Raw genomic sequence first — 26525 nt, 5'->3', positions numbered from 1 at the left:
TAGCTTCTTTCAGGTCATTGTGATCCCATCTTATAGATTTATCCTTTTTTTCTGTTTTTCTTTTTTTTTTTTGAGACAGAGTCTCACTGTCGCCAGGTCTGGAGTGCAGTGGCACAATCTCGGCTCACTGCAACCTCTGCCTCCCAGGTTCAAGCGATTCTCGTGCCTCAGCCTCCCGAGTACCTGGGATTACAGGCTCCCACCACCATGTCCGGTTAACTTTTGTATTTTTGGTAGAGATGGGATTTCATCATGTTGGCCAGGCTAGTCTTGAACTCCTGACCTCAAGTGATCCACCCGCCTTGGCCTCCCAAAGTGCTTGGATTTCAGGCGTGCGTCCAGCCTTCTCTATTTTTTTTTCTGAGACGGAGTCTCACTCTGTTATCCAGGCTGAACCATCTTATAAATTATCAATTGTGCAGATATATCTGGAAATTAAGGGCTCATCAAACAAACAAAACAAAACAAAAAAACAAGCAAGGCGTGGTGGCTCACGCTTGTAATTCCAGCACTTTGGGAGGCCCAGGCATGTGGATCACTTGAGGTCAGTTTAAGACCAGCCTGCCCAGCGTGGTAAAACCCTGTCTCTAATAAAAACACAAAAATTAGCGGGTGTGGTGGCACACGCCTGTGGTCCCAGCTATACGGGAGGCTGAGGGGGCAGAATCGCTTGAAACCGGGTGGCAGACGTTGCAGTGACCCAAGATCGCTCCACTGCACTCCAGCCTGGGAGATAGAGTGAGTACCTGTCTCAAAAAAACAAACAAAAAAAGAATAAAAATAAAACACTTAAATTAGTGAATAACCTTGGTGAAAATCCACGTCCATGCTTCTACAGCATTTCTCTTCAAAGCTAAAAAAAAAAAGAAAAAATCAAAAATCAACCCAAAGGTGTGGGTAGAAGACTCCATCTGCGACCGTATTTAAGCATCAGTCATGCCGTTAAAGGAGAAAGTGGACATCCTCTCAAGGAAACTTTAATCCTGTCCCCAAAGGATTAAAATCCTATAACAAATATTTGTTTATAACACATCTTGACAAGATCAAAACATTCTGGTGGGGCAAATAGTAAAGACTAAATCTTGAACATTGACGAAAACTTCCTGAAAAGCCCAATGTATTTGACAGGAGAGGTGGCTGGGGTCCCGGGCCTAGGGAGGCAGGGCGGGGAGGCGCAGGTGTCACCGCGGGCGCCCAGCTGCTTATGTCACAACCCGCAGAAGGTGCCACGCGCCGGTTGCTATAGAGGCCGCGCTTCACACCCCGTCCCAGCTCCCAGGCGCTCCCGCGTTCGGTGACGGCCGAGTAGGCTGTAGGCAGCGCGATGCCAAGAGAGAGCTGCTGGCGGGGGCGGGCGAATCTCCCTACACCATGAGCCTCGGGTCCGGCCCCGTTTGGGGCCGATAAGCACAGCGCAGGCCGCCCTCCATTTGCCCCGGGGCCTCGGCTGCGAAGGTAGTGGCGGCCGGACAGGAAGCCCGAGGAAAGCGCAGGGCCGCGTCTCTACGAACACGTGAAGGAAAAGCAGCTCCGTCCACAGCACCGCTTCGGGGCTCCTAGGTGAGGGTCCCCCCGGCGGAAGCGTGGAGGGGCCGGGGTGCCGGGAAGCGAGGCGGGGAGGAAGTCGCGGACACGACCTGGGGGCTCGGGGCTCGGGGTCGGGGTGAGGAGAAGAGCGGGAAAACGGTGAAAAGGAAGACCTTGGGCGAAGACGACGGCTGAGGGCGGAGCGACAGCCCGCGCCTGGAGCTCGGTGAGGGCGTGGCCTGGGGCGTGAGGCCGCGGCCTGGGGGCGAGCCGGGCGGGCCCACGGCACGCTGCAAGCCCAGCCTCCCGCCAAGCACCGCCCCCATCCAGCCCCTGTGGGAGGAGCCGTGGGAGGGGTCGCCTCTTGCCCGGCGCGTGCGGCAGTCGCGTCTCTGCGTTCGGCCCCGCCCTACCCAGGGCCCCGCCCCCTTCCTGGAGCGCGCCGCATCCTGACGCGATCCCCCTCCCCCCTCCGGGTTCGCGTAGGGAGTCGGGCCCCGGGCCGCCACCGTCACCTCGGCCGCTGCCGCTGTCGCCATCGCCTTGTTTCCCCATCCCCCGCCATGGCCGAGGACCTCTCCGCGGCCACGTCCTACACCGAAGATGATTTCTACTGCCCCGTCTGTCAGGAGGTGCTCAAAACGCCCGTGCGGACCGCGGCCTGTCAGCACGTGTGAGTAGACGCCCCCTCCCCCGCGCGGAGCCGGGTTGTTGCTTAGGCCCGGCCTCCGGCCCGGGACCCCCGGCTGCCGCCTGGCGGGAACCGAGCCCGCCGCGGCCTGCTCGAGCGTCGCTGCCCCCCGAGGTCCCGTTCCCTGCCCCTCAGAGCCCCGGGCCGCCCTCCTCCTTAGCCTCGGGGCCCGCTCTGCGCGTCCTGCCCCCTCAGCCCGAGCTCCCGCTCTCCCGCTCTCCCTGGCTTTCGCGCCCCCGGGGCAGTGGCCAGGCCGTTCCCTGCGGCGTCTTCAGGCCCCGGAGGCCCCTGTAGTCTCCGCCAGGCCCGGGAGGAATTGCAGGGAACTTGGAGCCTTTTTGTTTCTTAGCAACCCGGGTGAAGGTTGGGGTGTCGAGTGTCAAAAGCGGCCGGCGGTGCCCACGCGGGCCCGCTCGCCCCGCGACCTGCCCAGCTTTCAAGTTTCCTCTTTCAGAACCTTGGTGCGTCCCCTCGGTCCAAGAGCTCTTCTGTAACTTCCCCTCAACCCTGCTTCACAGAACACCCTCCAGAGCGTTTTGTTTCGTTTCCAGTCCACTGTGTGTTAGAGGGATCTAGAATGAGTTTTCTTCTCTGGTCTGTGAAAACCGACAGGATTTTCGGGCATGGAAGTGAGCGTTCCCCTTTGTTTTACCTTTCTGCTTATTACTTGATTAATACAAGGGTGGAGAGGAGAAAGGCAGACTTCTGTTACGAGGAATGGGCCGAAAGTGAAATGCTCCCCAGGGTGGGGGAGAGCACAAAGGGGTTGGGTGAGATAACGCGTGCGTTTGATTGGCAGGCATATTTACAAGAACTTTGATAAGATTTTATGGACGGCTAGGGTGTGAGTAAGGGTTGGAAAGCGCCCTTCTTGAAAAGGTGTATAGCCCTTCTGACAGACCTGACTGATGATCAGAGTCCCCCGGGAGCTTTTTAAGTAAACATACCAATTCCCAGGCTCCATTCCAAACTTACAAAAGAATTTTTGGGCAGGTGGGGCCTGGAAATCTTTATTTTTAAAAAATACACTCAGGCTTGAAAGTTACGTGTGCTTGCAAACAACCGAAAAGAATTGACTAACCTTCTAAATGTATTTCATTCTCTTTCCACTTTTTTTTTTTTTTTTTGAGGTAAGGCTCTATAATTTTGTAAAGGATGGATTGAATTTTTGGGTCTTAATTGCAAATGCCCTTACTCTGGTTGTTTTCTTGATACCAACTCTTCTCATTTTGTTCCCCAATCTTAACTGCACTGTCTACTTTATTTCTATTTTGTGCTGGTTGTGTGAGCCAAGAGTGTGTGGATTTTCATGATAGAGATTATGCCAGTTACGCTTTCGCTCTTTAAGGGAGATGAATGACATCTTATTATTTTGTGCAACAAATGCAGATTCTTAGAGAAATGTTTTGAGGGATCCTTTTGTAGTTCATAATGTGATGATTGAGTGTTCACAGGCATGTGTGAGATGTGCCACCCTCAAACCTTGTTACAAGGTCAACACATTACCCATTTGACATGAAAAAAAAGGTTTGGAGGTGTCTAGGGCACAATATAGATCTTTCACCTTTAATCTAGCATAACTTGGTCCCTTTCCAATATATAAAAAAATTTAAGTGCTGTGTTGGCAGTGGGTAGATAAAAGGGAGGGAGGAGGGCAAGGTGAGAGGAAGTTGTAATAGCTGCTAACTGTATATATACAAAGCAGGTATTTTTTTTAGATAGAATCATTCTAATTATCCTTTGGGTCATTGACCTCATGGGCCTCATTGTAATTTCTTAGCACTCCCCAAAATTCCGTGTAGATTGCTCTAGTCCACTTCCCTTGTGGGACATTTTAAATCAAGGACTATAATTTGGTTTGACCTCAAGACTGTGGAAAATGTTGGAGATGATTGTATTTAATTCAGGACCTTTCTCAAATCAACTCATTATGCTTAGACAGTTCTGCCTGAACAATGAATTAAAGAATAGGCAGAGGGAGAAAAAAGTTTAATTTGGAAGAGGTGGTAATGGAGGAACAGGATCTTAATCAGTTGGAGTTTAGTGGGGGAATTGGAGAGAATTTTTAAAAATTATTATTTTTTCGAGACATGGTCTTGCTCTGTTGTCCAGGGTGGAGTGCAGTGGTGTGATCACGTTTCATTGCAGCCTTGACTTCCCCCGTTCAAGCAACCATCCCGCCTCAGCCTCTCAAGTTGCTGGGACTACAGGAGCATGCCACCATGCCTGGCTAATTTTGTTTTCTTTTTTATAGAGACAGGGCCTCACTATGTTGCCCAGTCAGGTCTTGAACTCCCAGGCTGAAGTCATTCTCTGCCTTGGCCTCCTGCCGTGGCCTCCCAAAGTGCTGGGATTACAGGCATGAGACATGGCGCCTGACCTATTTTTTAAGTAACATAGTTATCTATGTCATTTACCCTGCCTTCTTCACAAAGGACAGACCTGTGCCTTTAAAGAAATTTATATTTGGCTACAAAATCAATTTTTGATTCATGAATAGAGAGTTGAAATGATAAGGACTTTGGGTTACTGTGGATCAGTTAGAAAATGAAAAATTTTAATTGCCATTTCAATGACAGTACAGGATTTGACTACTGACTCTCCTAGTTAAAGGAGCAAGTTCATTATCATTAGAATAACATTACTAAAATATAAATTCCCATTTAATCCCCATTCGTTCCCTGCAGTTGTTGAATGCTTTCTATTTGTCTGGTGCAGGGACTACTAAGTACTGTTTCCCTGGAGACTGTTAATAGTCCGCTGGAGAGACCTACACATGAGTGTGATTGATACAGAAGATATTTTATGTGAGCATCTAGAGCAGGTATCTAAATTAGCCTAAAGGATAGGGATGATTTCCTAGATGAAGTAACGCCTTAGGTCAGCGTTTGTGTTCAGGGTTTGTGGGGAATGCCAGAGTCAAGGAGGGTACAGAGGATGAATGTGAGCTGGACTTTGAAATTTGGCTGGAGCCAAAGACAGCGTAGTGGAGATGGAGCTTTTAGAGTTATTGGCAGGAACTTACTGAGTAAGCTAATTTGAGCGTTTTCCTGAAAACCTATTAAATAATTAGATAACCTAATGAATAATACTAGACCTAGTAAATAATTTTTGGCAGAGGAGCAGCATGGTCACATTTCATTTTTAGAAAATTTACCTTCATAGCAGGGTTTTCAGCTTGGTAGTGGTGAGACTAGTGAAGAGGTCATTCATTGATGTGTCAGGGAGAGAAATGATTAGAACCTGAACTAAGGAATTGATAGTAGGAATGGAGCAGAGAGACTCCTGACATTTTAAGGACAGTGTGTGAGATTTGTTGACTGTGTGTTCAGTAGTTAAGTGTATATACCATATGTAGATCTGGAATACATGGAGCTAAAGCTGTGGGTGTCGACGTAGTCACCGAGTGAGGTATATAAATGGAAAGATTGAAGAGCATCTAGATAAAGCAAAGTGCTGGAGAATACGTACTTAAATACTGAGTGGAGAAAATTGCAGCCTGACAAGGAATGAACAGAAGGATAGGAAGAACACCAGGAATAAAGTGAGTGGAAACTGAGGATTCAAATAATCTGCAAATGACTGTTAAGGAAGCAGTCAGCATTGTCAGATGCCTTAGAGTGGTCAGATGTAATTTTGTTTTTATTTTTTTTGAAATAGGGTCTCGCTCTGTTGTGAGAGTGCAGTGGCATGATCATAGCTTACTGCAACCGCAACCTCCCAGGCTCAAGAAATCTTCCCACCTCAACCTCCCAAGTAGCTGGGACTACAGGCACTCACCACCATACCTGGCTGTTAAAATTTTTTTTTTTTTTTTTAAACTTGCTTTGTTGCCCAACCTAGTCTCTAACTCCTGGGCACAAGCTGTCCTCCTGCCTCAGCCTCCCAAAGTGCTGGGGTTACAGGCAAGAGCCTCCACACCTGGCAGATGTAATATTTTGAAAACATGTTAAGACAAATTAGTATGAAAGTTGAGCAGGTAGTCAAAGCAAGGTTTCAGAAGAAAGTACAGACTGGCGTAGGAGTAAGGTGTTTATCTCTTTTGGTGTTTATTCTGTAATCTTCAAAGGCTCTTGGAAACCTCTGTTCTTCCTTGTTTTGAACAGTCAAGGAAATAATTCTTGTACATGGCAGAAGTAAGCTACTATTGCAATAAAAATTACATATAATAACAAGTTTGATTCTTTGCTAAACTCTTAAAAATGGAAATCTAATCTGTTTTTGCTTTTAGGCCTCTCTGTAAGTAGGCATCTTTTAAAATGAACTTCTACTTCTTGTTAAGCACAAATTTGTGTAATTTCCTATTTGACCAGCTTGAATATCCAATTCCTGAGTTTTTAGTTCATATTTACTTTTTTTAATCCTTAATTAAAAAAAAAATTTAAATTAATTATTTATTTTTGAGACACTCTCTCTCTGTTGCCCAGGCTGGAGTGCAGTGGTAGGATCTTGGCTCACTGTAACCTCCATCTCCTGAATTTAAGCGATTCTCCTGCCTCGTCCTCCTGAGTAGCTGGGACTACAGGCACAAGTAGCTGGACTACAGGCATGCACTACCATGTCCGGCTAATTTTTGTTTTTTTGTATTTTTAGTAGAAATGAGGTTTCACCATATTGGCCAGGCTGGTCTCGAACCCTTGAGCTCAAGTGATCTGCTCGCCTTGGCCTCCTAAAGTGCTGGGATTATAGGCATGAGCCACTGGCCCCGGCCTAATTAATTAATTTAGAAACAGGGTCTCACTTTGTTATTCAGGCTGTGTGTGTATATATATATATACATATACATATATGTGTGTGTGTGTGTGTATATGTATAATTTTTTTTTTTTTTTTGAGACAATCTCGCTCTGTTGCCCAGGCTGGAGTGCAGTGGTGTGGTCTCGGCTCACTGCAACCTCCACCTCCCTGGTTCGAGTGATTGTCCTTCCTCAGCCTCCCAAGTAGTTGGGATTACGGGTGTGCACCACCACACTCCGCTAATTTTTTTTTTTTTTTTTTTTTTTTTTTTTGAGACGGAGTCTTGCTCTGTAGCCCGGGCTGGAGTGCAGTGGCCGGATCTCAGCTCACTGCAAGCTCCGCCTCCCGGGTTTACGCCATTCTCCTGCCTCAGCCTCCGGAGTAGCTGGGACTACAGGCGCCCGCCACCTTGCCCGGCTAGTTTTTTGTATTTTTAGTAGAGACGGGGTTTCACAGTGTTAGCCAGGATGGTCTCGATCTCCTGACCTCGTGATCCGCCCGTCTCGGCCTCCCAAAGTGCTGGGATTACAGGCTTGAGCCACCGCGCCCGGCCTCCGCTAATTTTTTGTATTTTTAGTAGAGACAGGGATTTACCATGTTGGCTGGGCTGGTTTTGAACTCCTGACTTCAAGTGATCCGCTTGCCTCGGCCTCCCAAAGTGCTAGGACTACAGGTGTGAGCCACTGCGCCTGGCAATGTATTTCTTATAGTTTAAAATTTTTTAGAGATGGGGTCTTGCTGTGTTGCTCAGGCTGATCTCAAACTCCTGGCCTCAAGCGGTCTTCCCATCCGAGCAGCAGGGACTACAGGTAAGTGCCACAGCATCTGGCTTTTTGTAATTTTAACAGCTTTATTGGTATCTTGTTACTTGAGAAGTTGTGCTCTAAGTATATACTTTAAAATAATTTTGTTTCCTAAAGTCTGTGCTATTTAATTATATAACAAAAGGTTGACTTCATTTTAAATCTTGAAGACTAATTTAAAACCTTTGATTTTTTTTTTTTTTAAGTTTTTTTGGGGAATGATCTCAATTATAGACTAGGAAGATAGATAGACTAAGTGCCAGATTTTAAATTATTTAATTTATACTGAAATTGGGAGCATGATGAGTGGGACTATTGTTTTCACTCTCCCAGTATTGTTGATTAGCCTTTTGTTGGGAGAATGCGTAACGGAAATTCATCTAGCATCTGCTAGTTTAAAGTTGAGAGAAATGTAAACAGAACTTTTTTGGTTATAGGGTAATGCCCTATTCTGAAGATACAGGCCTTTTCAGAAACATGAAAATTAGTTTTAGTAATTCTTGATTTGTACCATTTTCCTTCCTTCTGCTTTGTTTTGAAATAATTCTGTCTAGCACTTACTGTTCCAGCCCAAAGTGAGATGAGAATAATTCGTTTTGTGTCTGAAGAAACATGCTTGGTTGTACAGAGAAAGGAACAGTAAAATTGGAGATAAAAGACCTGAATATCTCTATTTCATTTTATTTTATTTTTAGACGAAATCTTGCTCTGTTGCCCAGGCTGGAGTGCAGTGGTGCAGTCTTGGCTCACTGCAACCTCCACCCGATGGGTTCAAGAGATTCTCCTGCCTCAGCCTCCCGAGTAGCTGGAAGAACAGGCATGCGCCACCACACCTGGCTAATTTTTTTGTATTTTTAGTAGAGATGGTGTTTCACCTTGTTGGTCAGGCTGGTCTCCAACTCCTGACCCCAAATGATCTGCCCGCCTCAGCCTCCCACGTGCTGAGATTACAGGTGTGAGCCACTGCACCCAGCCATTCTTTGTACCTCTTATCACAGTTTGTAATCAAAACATTTTTGGAATCAGATGATTTGACCAATGTCATTTTCACTGGTTAGACTGCAAGCTTTATAAAGGCAGCATCCAAGATCTGCTTTTACTTATTTAAGCCTACTAATATATCGTTTCACATATGAGAGTTTTTCCTGCCAGCTAAATTCTGACAAATGGAATTGCTGGGTCAAAGGGTAGATACAAACAAATATTTCTGATACATCACACAAGAATGGTTGCAGCCCTAGTGAAGTGTCTTGTTCGTGGAACGTGCTCATGGTTTTGATTTGAGAACTGTCAATTATATCTTTTGGTTAAGCGATTTAATAATTTTTAAATTAAGGTAAATTGGCATTCATTGCTTTAGCAAGTATTAGTGACTGCTTAATAGGTGCCTGGCACTGTTAGGTGCCAGGGATGTTGTAAAGAGCAAATAGATAGGATCCCTGCCCCTTTGGAGCTGGGTGTTAGTGATTGAGATATATATATGGAAACATGCTTGGTTGTACAGAGGAAGGAACAGTAAAATTGGAGATAAAAGACCTGAATACCTCTATTTTATTTTATTTTTTTATATATATATATATTTGAGACAGTTTCTTGCTCTGTTGCTCTGTTGCCCAGGCTAGAGTGCAGTGGCATGATCATGGCCCACTGCAGCCTTGACCTTCCTGGGCTCAAGTGATCCCCCTTTAGCCTCCCCAGTATCTGTGACGACAGGCATGTGCTACCGCCATGCCCAACTAATTTTTTTTTTTTTTTTTTTTTTTTTTTGAGACGGAGTCTCGCTCTGTCGCCCAGGCTGGAGTACAGTGGCACGATCTCGGCTCACTGCAAGCTCCACCTCCCGGGTTCATGACATTCTCCTGCCTCAGCCTCCCGAGTAGCTGGGACTACAGGTGCCCGCCACCTCGCCCGGCTAGTTTTTTTGTATTTTTAATAGAGATGGGGTTTCACCGTGTTAGCCAGGATGGTCTCGACCTCCTGACCTCGTGATCCACCCACCTCGGCCTCCCAAAGTGCTGGGATTACAGGCTTGAGCCACCGCGCCCGGCCAATTTTTTTTTTTTTGAGACGAAATTTCACTCTTGTTGCCTAGGCTGGAGTGCAGTGGCGCAATCTCAGTTCACCACAACCTCCACCTCCTGGGTTTAAGTGATTTTTCCTGCCTCAGCCTCCCAAGTAGCTGGGATTACAGGCATGCACCACCAGGCCTGGCTAATTTTGTAATTTTAATAGAGACAGGGTTTCATCGTGTTGGTCAGGCTGGTCTTGAACTCCCGACCTCAGGTGATCCACCCACCTCGGCCTCCCAAAGTGTTGGGATTGCAGGGGGGAGCCACCGCACCTGGACTGTGTTTTTTGTATAGACTGGGTTTCACCATATTGGCCAGGCTGGTCTTGAACGCCTGAGCTCAAGTGATCTGCTCACCTTGGCCTCCTGGAGTATTGGGATTACAGGTCTGAGCCACTGTGCCTGGCCTGAGATATATTTAAATTAAAATAAACACTCAGAAAAATGGTGTAATTACAAATTTATAGGTTTTGAGAGAGTATAAGAGAGGGACCAGATCTAGTGGGTGAGTGGGTGAGTATCGATGACCCTTTCTTGAGGAAGCGATATTGTTGCTGAGATCTAAGTGAGTTACAGGTGTTAATTTGTGGAGGGCTGTGTTTGTGTATAGAACATTCTGGGGAGAGGAAACATTCTGAACAAAGATCCTGAGGTAGGAGGGAACATGCAGGGCTTTGTATTTGAATGACAGAAGCATCTTCTGGGCTTCAACCTCTTATAGGTTTCTTTTTTTTTTTTTTTTTTTTTTTTTTTAAAGACAGAGTCTCGCTCTGTTGTCCAGGCTGGAGTGCAGTGGCACACGCAATCTTGGCTCACTGCAACCTCCACCTCCTAGGTTCAAGCCGTTCTCCTGCCTCAGCCTTCCGAGTAGCTGGGATTTCAGGCATGCACCACCGCTCCTGGCTAATTTTCTTTTCTTTTTTTTTTTTTTTTTTTTTTTTTTTAGTAGAGTCAGGGTTTCACCATGTTGGTCAGATCGGTCTCAAACTCCTGACCTCAAGTGATCTGCCCGCCTCACTCTTATAGGTTTATTAACATTTTACTTTTTAAGCCGTAGTTTCCTCATCTGTAAAATAAAGGAACTTATTAAAAATTTTTTTTTTTTTTTAAGAATTCAAGATCATGAATGGATAGTTTCTGGGACCCAGCCTAGCACCTAGCACATATTATGTACTCAATAAATGGTAACTGCTATATTCATACATGTCATGTTGCTTTCTCCAAAACTGAGCTAATTTACAAAATGCCATTAGTACTATAAAAGTATATTTGTAATCCATCATCTTTGCCAATTTTGTTTAAGCATTTTTATGCTATTTTAATACAGTTCACAATGGTGTCTAGAAGTCACATTAAAATGTATTTCTTTAGTTGCTAGCAAGGCTGCATGCATTTTTCCATATTACATTTTTGCTTGTTTGTTTTGAGACAGGGTCTAACTCTGTTGCCCAGGCTGGAGTACAGGGGCATAATCATGGCTTACTGCAGCTTCAACCTCCTAGGCTCAAGCAATCCTCCCACCTCAGCCTCCCAAATAGCTGGGACTACAGACGTGCACCACCATGCCTGGCTGATTTTTTTTTGTTTGTTTGTTTGTTTTGGTAGAGAGGAGGTCTCGCTATGTTACCCAGGCTGGCCTCAAATTCCTGGACTCAAGTGATCCTCTCACCTTGGCCTCCCAAAGTGCTGGTATTACAGGTGTGAGCCACCACACCTGACCTTTTTTTAGTTTCTTATATGAATGTTTTTAATAATATCACTAGTCTGTAGTAATGCAATTAATATTTGAAGAGTTTGTATTGTACAGTTTGTCACCTGATTTATCACATGTAATAATTCTGGAGGTTAACTTGGAGTTTTCTTTTCTCGTTTTTGTTTTGTTTTTGTTTGTTTGTTTGTTTTGTTTTGTTTTGTTTTGAGAAAGAGTCTCATTCCATTGTCCAGGCTGGAGTGCAGTGGCACTATTTCGGCTCACTGAAACCTCCATCCCCCAGGTTCAAGTGATTCTCCTGCCTCAGCCTCCCGAGTAGCTGGGATTACAGGGGTGCACCACCACGCCCAGCTAATTTTTATTTTTAGTAGAGGTGGGGTTTCACCATGTTGGCCAGGCTGGTCTCGAACTCCTGACCTTAGGTGATCCACCTGCCTTGGCCTCCCAAAGTGCTTGGATTACAGGTGTGAGCCACCATGCCCTGCCAATTTAGGATTTTCTAACAAAATCGTTTTGTGATCTAAATTGATTTTTTGCTTTTATGTATTTTTCTGCCTTTAAATATTTGCTTTGTTTTTATAGCCTATATATATGTGTGTGTGTGTGTATATATATATTTTTTGAATCCAGACCATTCGGTTTATTAGTTGTGTGTCAGTATTTTTGAAAGTAAATGCTGAATAGAAATTATTGGCTTTGTTTCTCCTTTTTAGTAAAAATTCCTTTAGCGTTTGTTTATTTTTCATTTTTTGGTTAGAGACTAATTTTAATTTAACTCTGTTGATCAGGCTGGATTTCAGTGGTGTGATCATTGTTCACTGTATCTTTGAACTCCTGGAGTCAAGGAATCCTACTGCCTCATCCTTGCAAGTAGCTGAGACTACAGGTGCACACCACCACACTTCACTAATTTTAAAAAATTTTTGTAGAGATGGGGAAATCTCACAATGTTGCCCAGGCTGGTCTTGAACCCCTAGGCTCAAGTGATCCTCCTGCCTCAGCCTCCCAAAGTGTTGAGATTACAGGTGTGAGCCACTGTGTCTGGTCTCATTCAGCATTTGATTAAACATTTTTGTGTACCTGATATTCAAGGCACCAAGAAAAAAGAAAAAGGTTTGTCCTTCAAGGAATACAATTAATAAACAGCAATTTTCCACTAAATAACATTTTTTTATCCCTTTTTATCATTACAATTTTTTTTTTAGACCAGAATACATGCTGAGCTTTTGAAAACTTTATAGCAAATTAGGAATAGGCTCAAAAACTTTTTCTTTTTTTTTTTTTGGAGACAGAGTCTAGTTCTGTCACCCATGCCAGAGTGCAGGGGCCTGATCTTGGCTCACGGCAATGTCTGCCTCCTGGGTTCAAACAGTTCTGGTGACTTAGCCCCCCAGATAGTTGGAATTACAGGCATACGCCACCATGCCTGGCTAATTTTTGTATTTTTAGTAGAGACGGGGTTTCATCATGTTGGCCAGGCTGGTCTCGAACTCCTGAGGTCAAGTGATCCCCCTACCTCGGCCTCCCAAAGTGCTGAGATTACATGCATGAGCCACGGGGCGTGGCCTAAAACTTAAAAAACAAACAAACAAAAAAATCTACCTTAAGGGTGGCTTCCCTAAAATCTATAGCAAATATACCTAGTTGTAAACTTTAGGTGCTTTTCTAGTTAGGAAGTAGTCAAAGATGTCCGCATCACCCCTGACATTTAACATTGTGTTTCAGACAATTCAATGAGAAAAGAAGAAATAAGATACACAGAGATTGAAAAGGAAGAGATAAAATGTCATAACTTGTCGATTAAAAGCGAGAGAAACAAAAGAGTACAGAGAGATTTGATGCAAGAACAGACAAAAATCAACAACATATCTTTATGCCAGCAGTAATCAATCAGATAAAACATTTAATAAAAGAAAAACCTCACTTACAATAGCAACAAAATTATAAAGTTCTTTGGACTAAACAATAAAAATATACACAGCTTCTTGAAGAAAATTACAAAACTTTATTGAAAAGCATAAGAGAACATGACATTTATGGTTAGAAAGATTTAGTAAATTTAAGGTATCAATTTTCTCCACACAGTTCTAAACATACAGTTCTGGTGAAGTCCCAACATGATGTTTTGGTAGAACTTGAAAAATGGATTAAAAAATTCTAATGAAGAGTTAATGACTGAATAACTAAGAAAATATTTGAAAAAGAACATAGAGATAGCACAACCCTATCAGATATAATGAGATATTAGGAAACAATAGTAATTAAAATAGTATGGTTGGCTTCTTTGATTTTCCTGTCAAAATGTTATTAAAAATACAAACATACAAGATGAAAATTAAAAAATCATATGCTTTTATTTTTTTTTTGAGGCGGAGTCTCCCTCTCTGTCCCAGGCTGGAGTGCAGTGGCGCCATCTTGGCTCACTGCAACCTCCGCCTCCTGGGTTCAAGTGATTCTCCTGCCTTAGTCTCCTGAGTAACTGGGATTACAGGCACCTGCCACCATACCTGGCTAATTTTTGTATTTTTAGTAGAGACAGGTTTCACCATGTTGGCCAGGCTGGTCTTGAACTCCTGACCTCAACTGATCCTCCCACCTCGGCCTCCCAAAATGCTGGGATTACAGGCATGAGCCACTGCACCTGGCCAAATCATATTGTGTTCATTCAGCGGTAGATAAATGACTAGAATATACTATAGAGTCCAGAAATAGTTCCACGTATATTTTGGAACTTTTTATCTTTGATAGACGTGACATTGCAAATGAATGAGGAAAAGGTGGCTTTGATCAGTAAGATAGTATTTGGGCAATAGCTTTATATGTAGAATCTCTGCTGTGTGCTATACATAATAATATTTGTAGATGGATTGAAAACTTTAATGAGCAAAGCTTAAACTTTAGAAGGAAATGTGGGGGAATATCTCTGATCTTGAAGTGGGGAATTCTTTTTTTTTTTTTGAGACGGAGTCTTGCTGTGTCGCCCAGGCTGGAGTGCAGTGGCTGGATCTCAGCTCATTGCAAGCTCCGCCTCCCAGGTTTTTACGCCATTCTCCTGCCTCAGCCTCCCGAGTAGCTGGGACTACAGGCGCCCACCACCTCGCCCGGCTAGTTTTTTGTATTTTTTAGTAGAGACGGGCTTTCACCGTGTTAGCCAGGATGATCTCGAACTCCTGACGTCGTGATCCGCCCGTCTCGGCCTCCCAAAGTGCTGGGATTACAGGCTTGAGCCACCGCGCCCGGCCGAAGTGGGGAATTCTTAAGACTGCAAAAACATAAACCATAATTTTAGGAAAATGCCATGACTGAAAGTTAAAAAATGTCCATATCAGAAGACCACAAGCAAGGTTAAAGACAAATGATGGACTAAACAGTAATGTAGTCTGTTCTGCTTGCTACAACAGATTATATCAGAATGGATAGATTTATATGTGACTTTTTTTCCCCTGAAAATTGTTTTGGTCCATCAACAAATGGCAGCTGAAGCAAAGCACACTAAAAACATAGCTGAATATAACAAACCATGGAATTAAGCACTGTGACACAAGGTGCCCAGCCTTCATCTTCTTAGTTCAGTTTGGCTATGAGTTCTCTCTCGGAATACCTATTGCATGTACCTTTCCCTTGTGCATTTTAAATTTATTTCCATAGTTTACCAGCTTCAACCACTTATCCCTCTTTTCTTTTAAAAAAATTTTAGGGTGAAATGTTTGTTAGGAACTTTATATACCTTTTCAGAATCGTTCGTATTTTTATTTGGATTGTTTGGGTTTTGTTGGTCGTCAGGAAACAAGGTTGCACGAGTGGTCTATTCCAACCATTTTTTTCCATAAGCCCTATAAGTTTCAGTGTGCAGGTATGCAGAATGCAAAGTTTTTCAGTGTTTCATATGTTACATTATATCAGAAATGCCTTAAGTGATACTAAATGATTTAGTATCCAGAAGATGCAGTTCTAGGTTATAAATCATTTCTCCTCAGAACTTTGAACACATCATTCTATTGTTTTGTCATTTGTTATTGCTCATGAGTTTAATGCTAATCTGATTCTCTTTCCTTAGTAGGTGATCTATTTTTACTTCCTCTGTGGAAGATATTAGAAGTTGAAAAATTATTTTTTAATTTTTATTTATTTATTTATTTATTTATTTATTTTGAGATGGAGTCTCTATCACCCAGGCTGGAGTACACTGGTGCAATCTTGGCTCACTGCAAGCTCCACCTCCCGGGTTCATGCCATTCTCCTGCCTCAGCCTCCTGAGTAGCTGGGACTTCAGGCACCCTCCACCACACCCGGCTAATTTTTTGTATTTTTAGTAGAGACAGGGTTTCACCGTGTTAGCCAGGATGGTCTTGATCTCCTGACCTCGTGATCCACCCACCTCGGCCTCCCAAGGTGCTATGATTACAGGCGTGAGCCACCGCGCTTGGCCGAAAAATTATTATTTGAAATTTTTTCCAGTAATCTATCTGGTTGTGACTCTTAAATTTATTGTACAGGTCATTCACTTGTCTCTATTCTGCTGACATATTTTTTAGCTCTGGAAATTCCCCTCACACTCTCACTTTCTCCTTTTGTTTCTTTAAATATAATTTTCTCTGTCTGTCTTCTGTGGCTGTTGGGCCACTGGATTAGGGCTCTAATGTGTTAACTGTCTCTAGTTAAATTCACTTTCCTTTTTTTCTTTTTCTTTTTTTGGAGATGGAGTCTCGCACTGTCACCCAGGCTGGAGTGCAGTGGCGTGATCTCGGCTCACTGCAACCTCTGCCTTCTGGGTTTAAGCAATTCTCCTGCCTCAGCCTCCCGAGTAGCTGGGACTACAGGTGCACGCCGCCATGCCTGGCTAATTTTTTTTGTATTTTTGTATTTTAGTAGAGACGGGGTTTCACCATGTTGGCCAGGCTGGTCTCAAACTCCTGAGCTCAAGCAATCCGCCCTCCTCAGCCTCCCAAAGTGCTGGGATTACAGGTGTGATCCACTGCACCTGGCCCACTTTCTTTTTTTTCTAGTAATTCATTCTTTTTTAAATTTTAGGGTTTTTTTTAAGGCCAGTTAGAAGATAATCTTAATTTAGTTTTTTGTTTGTTTTTTGTTTTGTTTTGTTTTTGAGACAGTCTCACCCTGTCACCCAGGCTGGAGTGCAATGGTATGATCTCAGCTTACTGCAACCTCTGCCTCCCAGATTCAAATGATTCTCCTGTCTCAGCCTCCCAAGCAGCTGGCTTACAGGCGCGCGCCACCACGCCTGGCTAATTTTTTGTATCATTAGTCAAGACGGGGTTTCACCATGTTGGCCAGGCTAGTCTCAAACTCCTGACCTTGTGATCCACCCGCCTCGGCCTCCCAAAGTGCTGGGATTACAGGCGTGAGCCACTGCTCCCGGTCTTATTTAGTTATTTTTATAACAGTTTTAATATAACTCCCCTTGTGTAAGGGGTACTCCTTTTCTTTTTTTTGAGACGGAGTCCTGCTCTGTTGCCCAGAGTGGAGGGCAGTGGCGTGATCTCGGTTCACTGCAGCCTCCGCCTCCCAGGTACAAGTGAATCTCCTGCCTCAGCCTCCTGAGTAGCTGGGATTACAGGCACCCTCCACCACACCTGGCTGATTTAGTGTAGATAGAGTTTTGCCATGTTGGCCAAGCTGGTCTTGAACTCCTGACTTCAGGTGATCCACCCGCCTCGGCTCCCCAAAGTGCTGGGATTACAGGCATTTGCCACCATGCCTGGCCAAATATTTTTTATTTCAGTATAAAATGCATACAGAAACGTGTCCCTATCACAAATGTCCATCTCAGTGAATTTTCCCAAATTGAGTACACCCATATCAAGCAACCATTCAGCACCTATGTCAAGCAACAGAACATTAGCATCCCAGAAACTCCCTTAATGTTCCCTTCACCAAGGGAACATATCCCACCTCCTTCAGGATACCATTATTCTGACCTTTAAATAGTTGAACTGCTTTTTGTAGATTCTAAAAATAGAATCATGCAGTTTGTACTCTTTTATATCTGGCTTAACTCAACATTTTATCATTATGTTCATGTTGTTGCTTATAGCTGTAACATTTTCATTCTCAATACATCATATTGTAGTTTTCATTTTGTGAATATACCATAATTAGTTATGCATTCTTCTGTTGGCAGACCTATGTATAGTTTTCAGTTTGGGGCTATTATAAATAGTGTGGCTAAGAACTTTCTAGCAAATTTTTTCTGATTATATATGTAATTTTTGTTTTCAAATAAATGCAGGGTCTCACTTTTGCTCAGGCAGGAGTGTAATGGAGTGATCATAGCTCACTGCAGCCTTGACCCCCTGGGCTCAAGCAATCCTCCTTAGTCTCTCAAGTAGGTAGGACTACAGGCATGCACCACCATGCCCAGCTAATTTTTTATTTTTATTTTTAAATTTTTTATAGGAGCAGAATCTCATTATGTTGTCCAGTCTGGCCTCAAACTCCTGGCCTCCAGTAATCCTCCCGCCTTGGCCTCCCAAAGTGCTGGGATTATAGGCATAAGCCACTGCCCACGGTTTTATGTATATAGGTTTGATGGGTATATATTTCAGAGTGGAATTTATGGGCTCTAATGGATATTGCCACCCAGTTTTCCAAATGGTTGTATAAATTTATACTCCCATAGCATCCAATGTGAGTTTGGTTCATATCCTCCCTAACACTTGGTATTTCCTACCTTTTTCATTTTTGTCTTTTTCCTTTCTTTTTTTTTTTGAAACAAGGTCTCACTCTGTCGCTCAGGCTGAAGTGCAGTGGCACAATCTTGGCTCACTGCAACCTCCGCCTCCCAGGCTCAAGTGATCCTCTTACCTCAGCCTCTCGAGTAGCTGGGACTACAGGCATGCGCCATCATGCCAGGCTAGTAGAGATGGGGTTTCGCCATGTTGCTCAGGCTGGTCTTGTGAGATTAAGCCATTTGCTGCGCTAGCCTCTCAAAGTGCAGGATTACAGGTGTGAGCCACTGTGCCTGGCCATTGTTTTATTATTACTATTTTTTTAGAGATAGGGTCATGCTGTGTTACCCAGGTGGGCCTTGAACTCATTGGCTCAAGAAACCCTCCCACCTCAGCCTCCCAAGTGGCTAAGACTACAGGTACATGCTGCTGTGCCCAGATTTGGTTACTTTTACTATATTTAAAACTAGTTTTGCTGGGCACCATGGCTCACGCCTGTAATCCCAACACTTTGGGAGGCCGAGACGGCTGGATCACTTGAACTCAGGAGTTCAAGACTAACCTGGGCAACTGGCGAAATCCCATCTCTACAAAAAGTACAAAAATTAGCCATCGCAGTGGTGTGTGCCTGTAGTCCCACCTACTGGGGAGGCTGAGGCAGGAAAATTACTTGAGCCCTGCAGGCGGAGGTTGCAGTGAACCGAGATTGCATCAGTGCACTCCAGCCTGGGCGACAGAGCAAAGCTCTGTCTCAAAAAAGTAAAGATAAATAAATAAAATTAGTTTTTAGTTTGACAAGTGAAAACTGGCATCTTGTTTACTTTGCGTTATTTTGGTTTCTGGCTATGGTAAATATATTTAATTGTTATTGTGTTTTGAGGGACAGTATTGCTCTGTCACCCAGGCTGGAATGCAGTGGCACTTTCATAGCTCACTACAGCTTCAACCTCCTGTGCTCAAGTGATCCTTCGCCTCAGCCTCCTGAGTAGCTGGGACTGGACGTGCATGCTATCATAGCCAGCTAATTTTTTTTATTTTTAATTTTTGTAGAGATAGTGTCTTGCTATGTTGCCCAGGCTAGTCTTCAACTCCTTGCCTCAAGCCATCCTCCAGCCTTGACCTCCCAAAGCACTGGGATTATAGGCATGAGCCACTGCACCCTGCCTAATGTTTTGGTTTGTAGTATTAATTGGTAATGACTTCTAGTGCTGTTTTAATGATGTTAGCTACCATTTGTTGAGCACTTTCCTGACTATCACAAATACTGTGTTAAGCATTTTATATGTGTTATCTATTTTAATCCTCTGAACAGCCCAGTCAATTGTAGATACTTTTAATATTTCATGACTGAGGAAACGGATTTTATAGGGGAAAACTGACTTGTTTAAAAGTGCTACATTGGCCAGGCGCGGTGGCTCAAGCCTGTAATCCCAGCACTTTGGGAGGCCAAGACGGGCGGATCACGAGGTAAGGAGACTGAGACCATCCTGGCTAACCCGGTGAAACCTCGTCTCTACTAAAAAATACAAAAAAACTAGCCAGGCAAGGTGGCGGGCACCTGTAGTCCCAGCTACTCGGGAGGCTGAGGTAGGAGAATGGCGTAAACCCGGGAGGCGGAGCTTGCAGTGAGCTGAGATCCGGCCACTGCACTCCAGCCTGGGCGACAGAACTAGACTCCGTCTCAAAAAAAAAAACAAAAAAAAAGGTGCTACATGGTTAGGAAACTCAGGTTATGTGATCTGTTACTGCACCATTTCCCCTCAACTTTTGTTATGAGGAATATTCATATATATTTATAGAAGATTGGATTAAATGTATATATATTCTAGATCCCAGATATATATGTCTGTAATTTAACTGGTTCTCTTAAAAGCAAAATGATCAAATAAGGTATTTGGTAGGGCTAGAGAAGATAAAAAGATTTTAGTTTGATTCTAATTAGAAAGTTGGTTATAAATGTTTAAAGCCGGAAGTATTCTTAAATATTTCTCAAATTACATTCCATTGCACAGTTTGGGAAATTTTCCTATTTCCTGACCAGATAACTTTGAGTAACACCTATTAACACGCAGATAACTTTGGGTAACACCTAACTTTGGGTAAAACCTATTAACTTTATTCTAGAACTTCCCAAATCATTTGTGTGCTCTTTTGTAGTAGACCTGTTTATGTCTTGTGGAACAACATGTCACAAATACATCAGTTTGAGACAAAAGCTTATGTCATTCATCCTTTTATTTTGTAAGGGGGGGAAATGGAGATCCAGTGTGGGTTAATTTGTTGGCCTAAGATTACACAGCTACTAAATGGCAGAGCCAGGATCCAGTTCTTCCTTTGTACCATGTTTCCTCTAGTAATATTATTAATATGTAGCATTAATATTTATTCATCATATACTGTGTTAGGAAGTTGTAAAGAAGACTTGAGTGTAATTTTTAAAACCTTACCATCTAGTCCAGTTATCAGTCTTACTCTCTGATAACTACATATACAGTTCTTAAACTTCTGAGATTTATGTGCATATGAGTAGCTTAACTTATTTAATTTGAATACATATTTATAATCACTTGTTTGTATTTATAGAGATGAAAAGAGTAATTTTTTTCTGTAATTAATGTGTCATAATGTTTGGTTTAGCTTCTGTAGAAAATGTTTCCTGACTGCAATGAGGGAAAGTGGAGCACATTGTCCCCTGTGTCGTGGAAATGTGACTAGAAGAGAGAGAGCATGTCCTGAACGGGCCTTAGACCTTGAAAATATAATGCGGAAGTTTTCTGGTAGCTGCAGATGCTGTGCAAAACAGGTAGAGTAAATGTGACATATCTCTTCTTTGGAAGCCAAGTTTCTACTCTGAAATTGTTTGAATTTTCTTGGTTGCTGCTTTTTTTGTTTGTTTTTTTTTAAAAGATGAAAGATATTTAGACTGGGAATTGGATAGAAAAGGCCAAAAAAAGCTGTGGTCATAGATCTTACTAGATTATAAACTTACTGAGAAATGACACTGAAAAAAAAAATCACTGAATTTCATGATATTTAGCATGGCATTTTTCTAAAAGTAGTTTCTCATTGATTACTTACTTAAAGTAACTAAATTAGCAAACTGGCATTTAGCTCATTTAAACCTCATTCTGGTACAAATTCAACCCTTAAGTTTTTCTCATGGTAGCATCATTATTGCAGCTTTGCACATAGACATGTTACTAGTTTGGGCACATGGATTTATGTAGTTAAGGAACTCTCTAGCTGCTCACTTTACTTATATATTTATGTATTTAAGAAATCACAAGCTGCGGGCATGGTGGCTTACGCCTATAATCCCAGCACTTTGGGAGGCCAAGGTGGGTAGATGACCTGAGGTCAGGAGTTCGAGACCACCCTGACCAACATGGTGAAACCCTATCTCTACTAAAAATACAAATATCAGCTGGTGTGGTGGTGCATGCCTATAATCCCAGCTACTTGGGAGGCTGAGGCAGAATTGTTTGAACCCAGGAGGTGGAGGTTGTGGTGAGCTGAGATTGTGCCATTGCACTCCACACTGGGCAACAAGAACAAAACTGTTAGAAAAAAAAAAGAAATCACAACATATTTGGTTAATTTTAAGGAACATGTAGGAAAATCAGGTGTTAACAAATAACCAGCATTAATTCTCTAATCTGGATTTTATTGTTCTAGCATTTGGAGAAGGAATAAAATAGTGAGGGGTGGTTAGGCTTTGAGTATATCCATGTGTCTATAGATTTATCACCGACATTTTTTCTAATAGCTAATGAATTCAGAGCAAAACTGGTTGCTATTTCATGCATTCACACAAGTCAGATATGCTTTTCCATCTTTTTGAAGGAAGTGTTTGACAGGGCAATGAATTGAAGCTAGAAAACACACTTGAGAGATTCTGGCTATTCCTCAGTGAGAAACTGAAAAATGTTCCAAGTATTCCTGGGAACTTAATTTTTTTTCTTATTTTGGAGACAAGGTCTCACTTTGTCACCCAGGCTGGAGTACAGTGGCACAGTCTTGGCTCACTGCAGCTTTGACTTCCCAGGCTTTAAGCAATCCTCCTGCCTCAGCCCCTCAGGTAGCTGAGATTACACCTGGCTAATTTTTGTATTTTTTTTATAAACGGGGTTTTACAATGTTGCTCAGGCTGGTCTCGAACCCCTGAACTCAAGCAGTCCACCGCCCCAGCCTCCCAAAGGGCTGGGATTACAAGTGTGAGCCACCGCACCCAGCTAGGAACTTAATTTTTTAAAACTGCTTTCTAACTCTGCCAGGCTGCAGAAGTTAAATAATAAGACATGCCCAATAGCATCTGGCATCCTCTTAGTGCTTTTAATTTTTTTGTCTACTACTAGTAGTATCTTTTCAAGTGTGAAGTTATTTGCTATTTTTTGCAGTGAATTTATGGACAGATGGACTCTTCTCCATCTCTTCATTTAATGAACAGAAATGTATTATCTATTTTTAACTCCTACTTAAGGATGAAATCATTTACTTAAAAAAAATACAACTCTTGTTTAAAAGGAGTATTTAGTTTTTTTTCCCTCTTTTTGACACTATCTCAAATCTTATGAGTTCTATTTTAAATTAAAAGTCACATTTTAATAATTTACAGATTAAATTCTATCGCATGAGACATCATTACAAATCTTGTAAGAAGTATCAGGATGAATATGGTGTTTCTTCTATCATTCCAAACTTTCAGATCTCTCAAGATTCAGTAGGGAACAGGTAAGCAATACTTATTCCTAAATACAGAATTTTCATAATTGAAATGGAAATTGTTTTGGGAACTATATGATAAGGTATTTGGGGTGATATGTGTGTGTATGTACACATGTGTTTTTAAAGTGAATTGCCAAGTATCAGAACTACAGCATTTGCCTTCAAAATCTGTTTGGCACACGTAAGATCTCATCTGGGAGATGAACTTCATGAACTTAAGCTTATGTTATTTAAAATCATTCTAAGAATTTTCGTTTTTGAGTAAAAAATCAGTTGGAGATTTTTCTCTTACTGATTTTGCAACTGAAGTGATTTGAAAAACTATAGAAAAATCTTTTCAGTAATGTATTTGCAAACTACAGCCTATTTTTTCTTTGCTATCTAAGGGATAGACTTAGAGTTTGAAATTTTTATTCTAAAATGTCATGTAAAAGTGAAACCAGGTGCAATGCAGTTCTATTTGAGTCTCATTTCTTTTAAACAACTAGATTTGGATTGATTTGTATCTTATTTCAGATTTATGTACATTAAACATTTTTATGAAATGTATTTTACACAGAAAAATGGCCAAAATGCACTTGTGGTTTAAAAAAATAATGATAAACATCCAGTTACCTATTAACCCAGGTCAAGAAATAGGACATTTTTCAGAACTTTAGAATGTCTATGTGAACTCCTGCCCCATTTGAACCGTATACTCCTAGATGCAACCACTATCCTCTTATTTGGATTATTCATTCCTTTGATTTTCTTTATGTATCATCACCCATGCATGTATCCCTATAACAATGCATTGTTAATTTTGAAAACTTCAGTAGTAAGCACACACATAACTGTGTAAGGAAAGACAATATTGCCACTATTATAGAAAGGTTCCCAGGAGGCAGTATGTTAAGCAGTCTGTAAGATTTTATTTTAGTGGCTTTTCATTTTACATATTGCTAATTTTTAGTAACTTAAGCGCCCGTGAGCACTTCATGTTGATCATACTACATTGGGCATCTTCCCTACTCAGTTGAAATTTCTGGTAAAGATCTTTAGTGATTGTCTGGTAAAGATCTGTAGTAATTTTCTGATTGCCTAGTCTGAAAAATCTTTTCAGGTTCTCATTTTACTTGATTTGTTAGTGTCAAGGAAATTTGGTTGAAATTTGTTGCTCTTGTAGTTTTGTTTAGTCCTTCTGGGTTTCTTCATTTCTATGTTTTTCTTATTGTTGTACTTCTACTTTATTGTAATTTCCTATCTGCTTTTTTACCCAGTAGACTGTTCTTGTGTGAGGGGATGGTGTTTGTCTTGTTGAGCATATCCCCAGCTTTCAGTAAAGTTCTTAGTGTACATGACTATAATCACTGCTTTTAATGACCAAATTTTCTTGTCAGGAGACAGGCCTTCCTCCCCCTTACTTCTTAGATCCACTTGGTCATAGACACTTGATTCCTAATAGCAATATTCCTCATCTATACTTTTATCTTGTCACTTCCCTAGCTCAGGCCCTCATCATCTCTCACTCGAACTATGATAATAGCCTTTTAGTTGGTAGTTATCCTCTAATCTGTGTTGCATTCTGTGTGTGTGTTTTAGACGGAGTCTGACTCTGTCGCCCAGGCTAGGTTTCCTAGGTTCAAGTGATTCTCCTGCCTCAGCCTCCCAAGTAGCTGGGAATATAGGCACGTGCCACCACGCCTGGCTAATTTTTGTATTTTTAGTAGAGACAAGGTTTCACTATATTGTCCAGGCTGGTCTTGAACACCTGACCTCAAGTGATCTGCCCACCGTGGCCTCTCAAATTTCAGATGTCACTTACTAATTGTATTACACTGGCAAGAAACTGCCACAGTTGTCTCATCTGTTTAAGGAAAGGTATGAGAGGCGATGATATTAGGACCTCATTGGGTTGAAGTTAATAAATGAGTTAATACAGGTAAAGAAACTTGAATGGTACTTTGCTTGAAAAATGTTATTTCTTCCTCATCATCATCATTATCACTCCCTCACCTCCACACTTTTACCAGTAATATCCCAACCTGCATTTTGCCAGCTGGTCGACTTTTTTCTTCTCCTTGAAGACTTAGACCAAGTATTAGCTACTCAGTAAAATTCTTCCTGAACTCTAGAATTTCTTCTTCTTGGTAGAACTGTTGTATTTATTTATTTATTTCAGCCTGTCTCCTCACCTAGAATGAGCTTTTTAGTCTTATTTATTTCTATATCCTATGCAGAGTTCTGATTGCAATGGAATAACTGAGTTTGCATATGGATTTTTAGTCAGTAAGAAAATTGGCAAAGGAAGGAAAAGTGTTTTTTTTTTAATTTTTAAATTTATTTTGTTTGTTCTGTTTTGTTTTTAGACAGGGTCTTGCTCTGTCATCCAGGCTGGAATGCAATGGCGTGAACATGGCTCACTGTAGCCTCAACCTCCTGAGCTCAAGCAATCCTTCTGCCTCAGTCTCCCATGTAGCTAGGGCCACAGGCGCATGCCACCACGTCCATCTAATTTTTGATTTTTTGGGGGGCGGGGAGTTTTTGGTGTTAAATTGAGCTGGGGTTCTCAATTTGTTGCTCACGCTGGTCTCGAACTCCTGACCTCAGGCGATCCACCTGCCTTGGCTTCTCAAAGTGCTGGGATTACAGGTGTGAGCCACCATGCCCAGCCAGAAATGTTTATTTTTTTTATTTTTAATTTATTTATTTGTAGACAGAGTTTTGCTCTTGTTGCCCAGGCTGGAGTGCAATGACGCGATCTCAGCTCACTGCAACATCCACCTCCCAGGTTCAAGTGATTCTCCTGCCTAAGCCTCCCAAGTAGCTGGGATTACAGGTGCCCACGACCACTCCCAACTAATTAATTTTTGCATTTTTTGTAGAGATGGGGTTTCACCATGTTGGCCAGGCTGGTCTCAAACTCCTGACCTCAGGTGATTGATCTACCTGCCTTGGCCTCCCAAAGTGTTGGGATTACAGGCATGAACCACCGTGCCCAGCCAGAAATTTTTTGTTTGTTTGTTTTAATGGTAGGAAAAATAAGATGTGATCCATGGTATACTCATGGTCTGAGCAGGAAACAGTGGGCTCTAATTATGCAGTTTGAGGAGAATTTAGTAAAGGGACTATTTTCAAAGAATAGTATATTAGGTACACTATATAAGTAGGGTATAGGAAGCCACAAGGAATAATGGTGTGCTCTGGGTCTGCTGAAAGCAGGAGAGAGGAGGAAATAGATACCAGAACCTGAAGAAGACAGCTGAATAGAGCATGGCTATGGAAATTCTTAAAGTGGCATTATCTGAGTAGAAAAAAAATTGCAAAATAAATTCATAGATCATTTCACAAATTCATACTGTTTATTATACCTTCTGAAGTGCTGGACACACTCCACATGTTATTGAATATACAGGAATCAGTAAAACAGACATTATTTTTTCCATATATCTAACTGTAAGCTATAACTTCCAGTTGAGCCATCTAAAATAATCTATGCCATTTTCATTCATATCATTCAGAGTAGTACTGTTTACTATAAATTAGTAAATATTGGAGGATGTTTTAGTAAAATTCTTGCATTGGTGTGGGGTAGT

At 42.2% G+C, this 26525-nt stretch overlaps 1 protein-coding gene and 1 non-coding gene across 4 annotated transcripts in view; both read left to right on the top strand.

The window, feature by feature from the left end:
* The first annotated feature begins 2001 nt into the window (after positions 1-2001).
* RNF138 (ring finger protein 138) overlaps positions 2002-26525 on the top strand; it is a 38666-nt gene continuing 14142 nt past the window's right edge. Inside the window, exons 1-3 of one of the 3 annotated variants that reach the window (XM_001100574.5) lie at positions 2002-2200; positions 20863-21028; positions 22841-22956. In XM_001100574.5, the coding sequence (XP_001100574.1) occupies positions 2091-2200; positions 20863-21028; positions 22841-22956 (392 nt within the window). In that variant the 5' untranslated portion in view covers positions 2002-2090. Of the gene's footprint in view, positions 2201-2741; positions 2848-20862; positions 21029-22840; positions 22957-26525 lie in introns of those variants that run through there. The other 2 variants (XM_077975065.1, XM_077975066.1) reach the window with 2 other exon arrangements.
* LOC114673898 (small nucleolar RNA U13) lies at positions 3632-3734 on the top strand. The gene has a single exon (XR_003724748.1). It is a non-coding gene; the product is annotated as a small nucleolar RNA U13 (small nucleolar RNA).

This window comes from Macaca mulatta, chromosome 18 (genome assembly GCF_049350105.2).
Source record: "Macaca mulatta isolate MMU2019108-1 chromosome 18, T2T-MMU8v2.0, whole genome shotgun sequence".
NCBI classification, from domain to species: Eukaryota; Metazoa; Chordata; class Mammalia; order Primates; family Cercopithecidae; genus Macaca; species Macaca mulatta.
The sequence above is the reverse complement of the archived record's forward strand: the minus strand, read 5'-3'. Positions and strand labels throughout refer to the sequence as shown.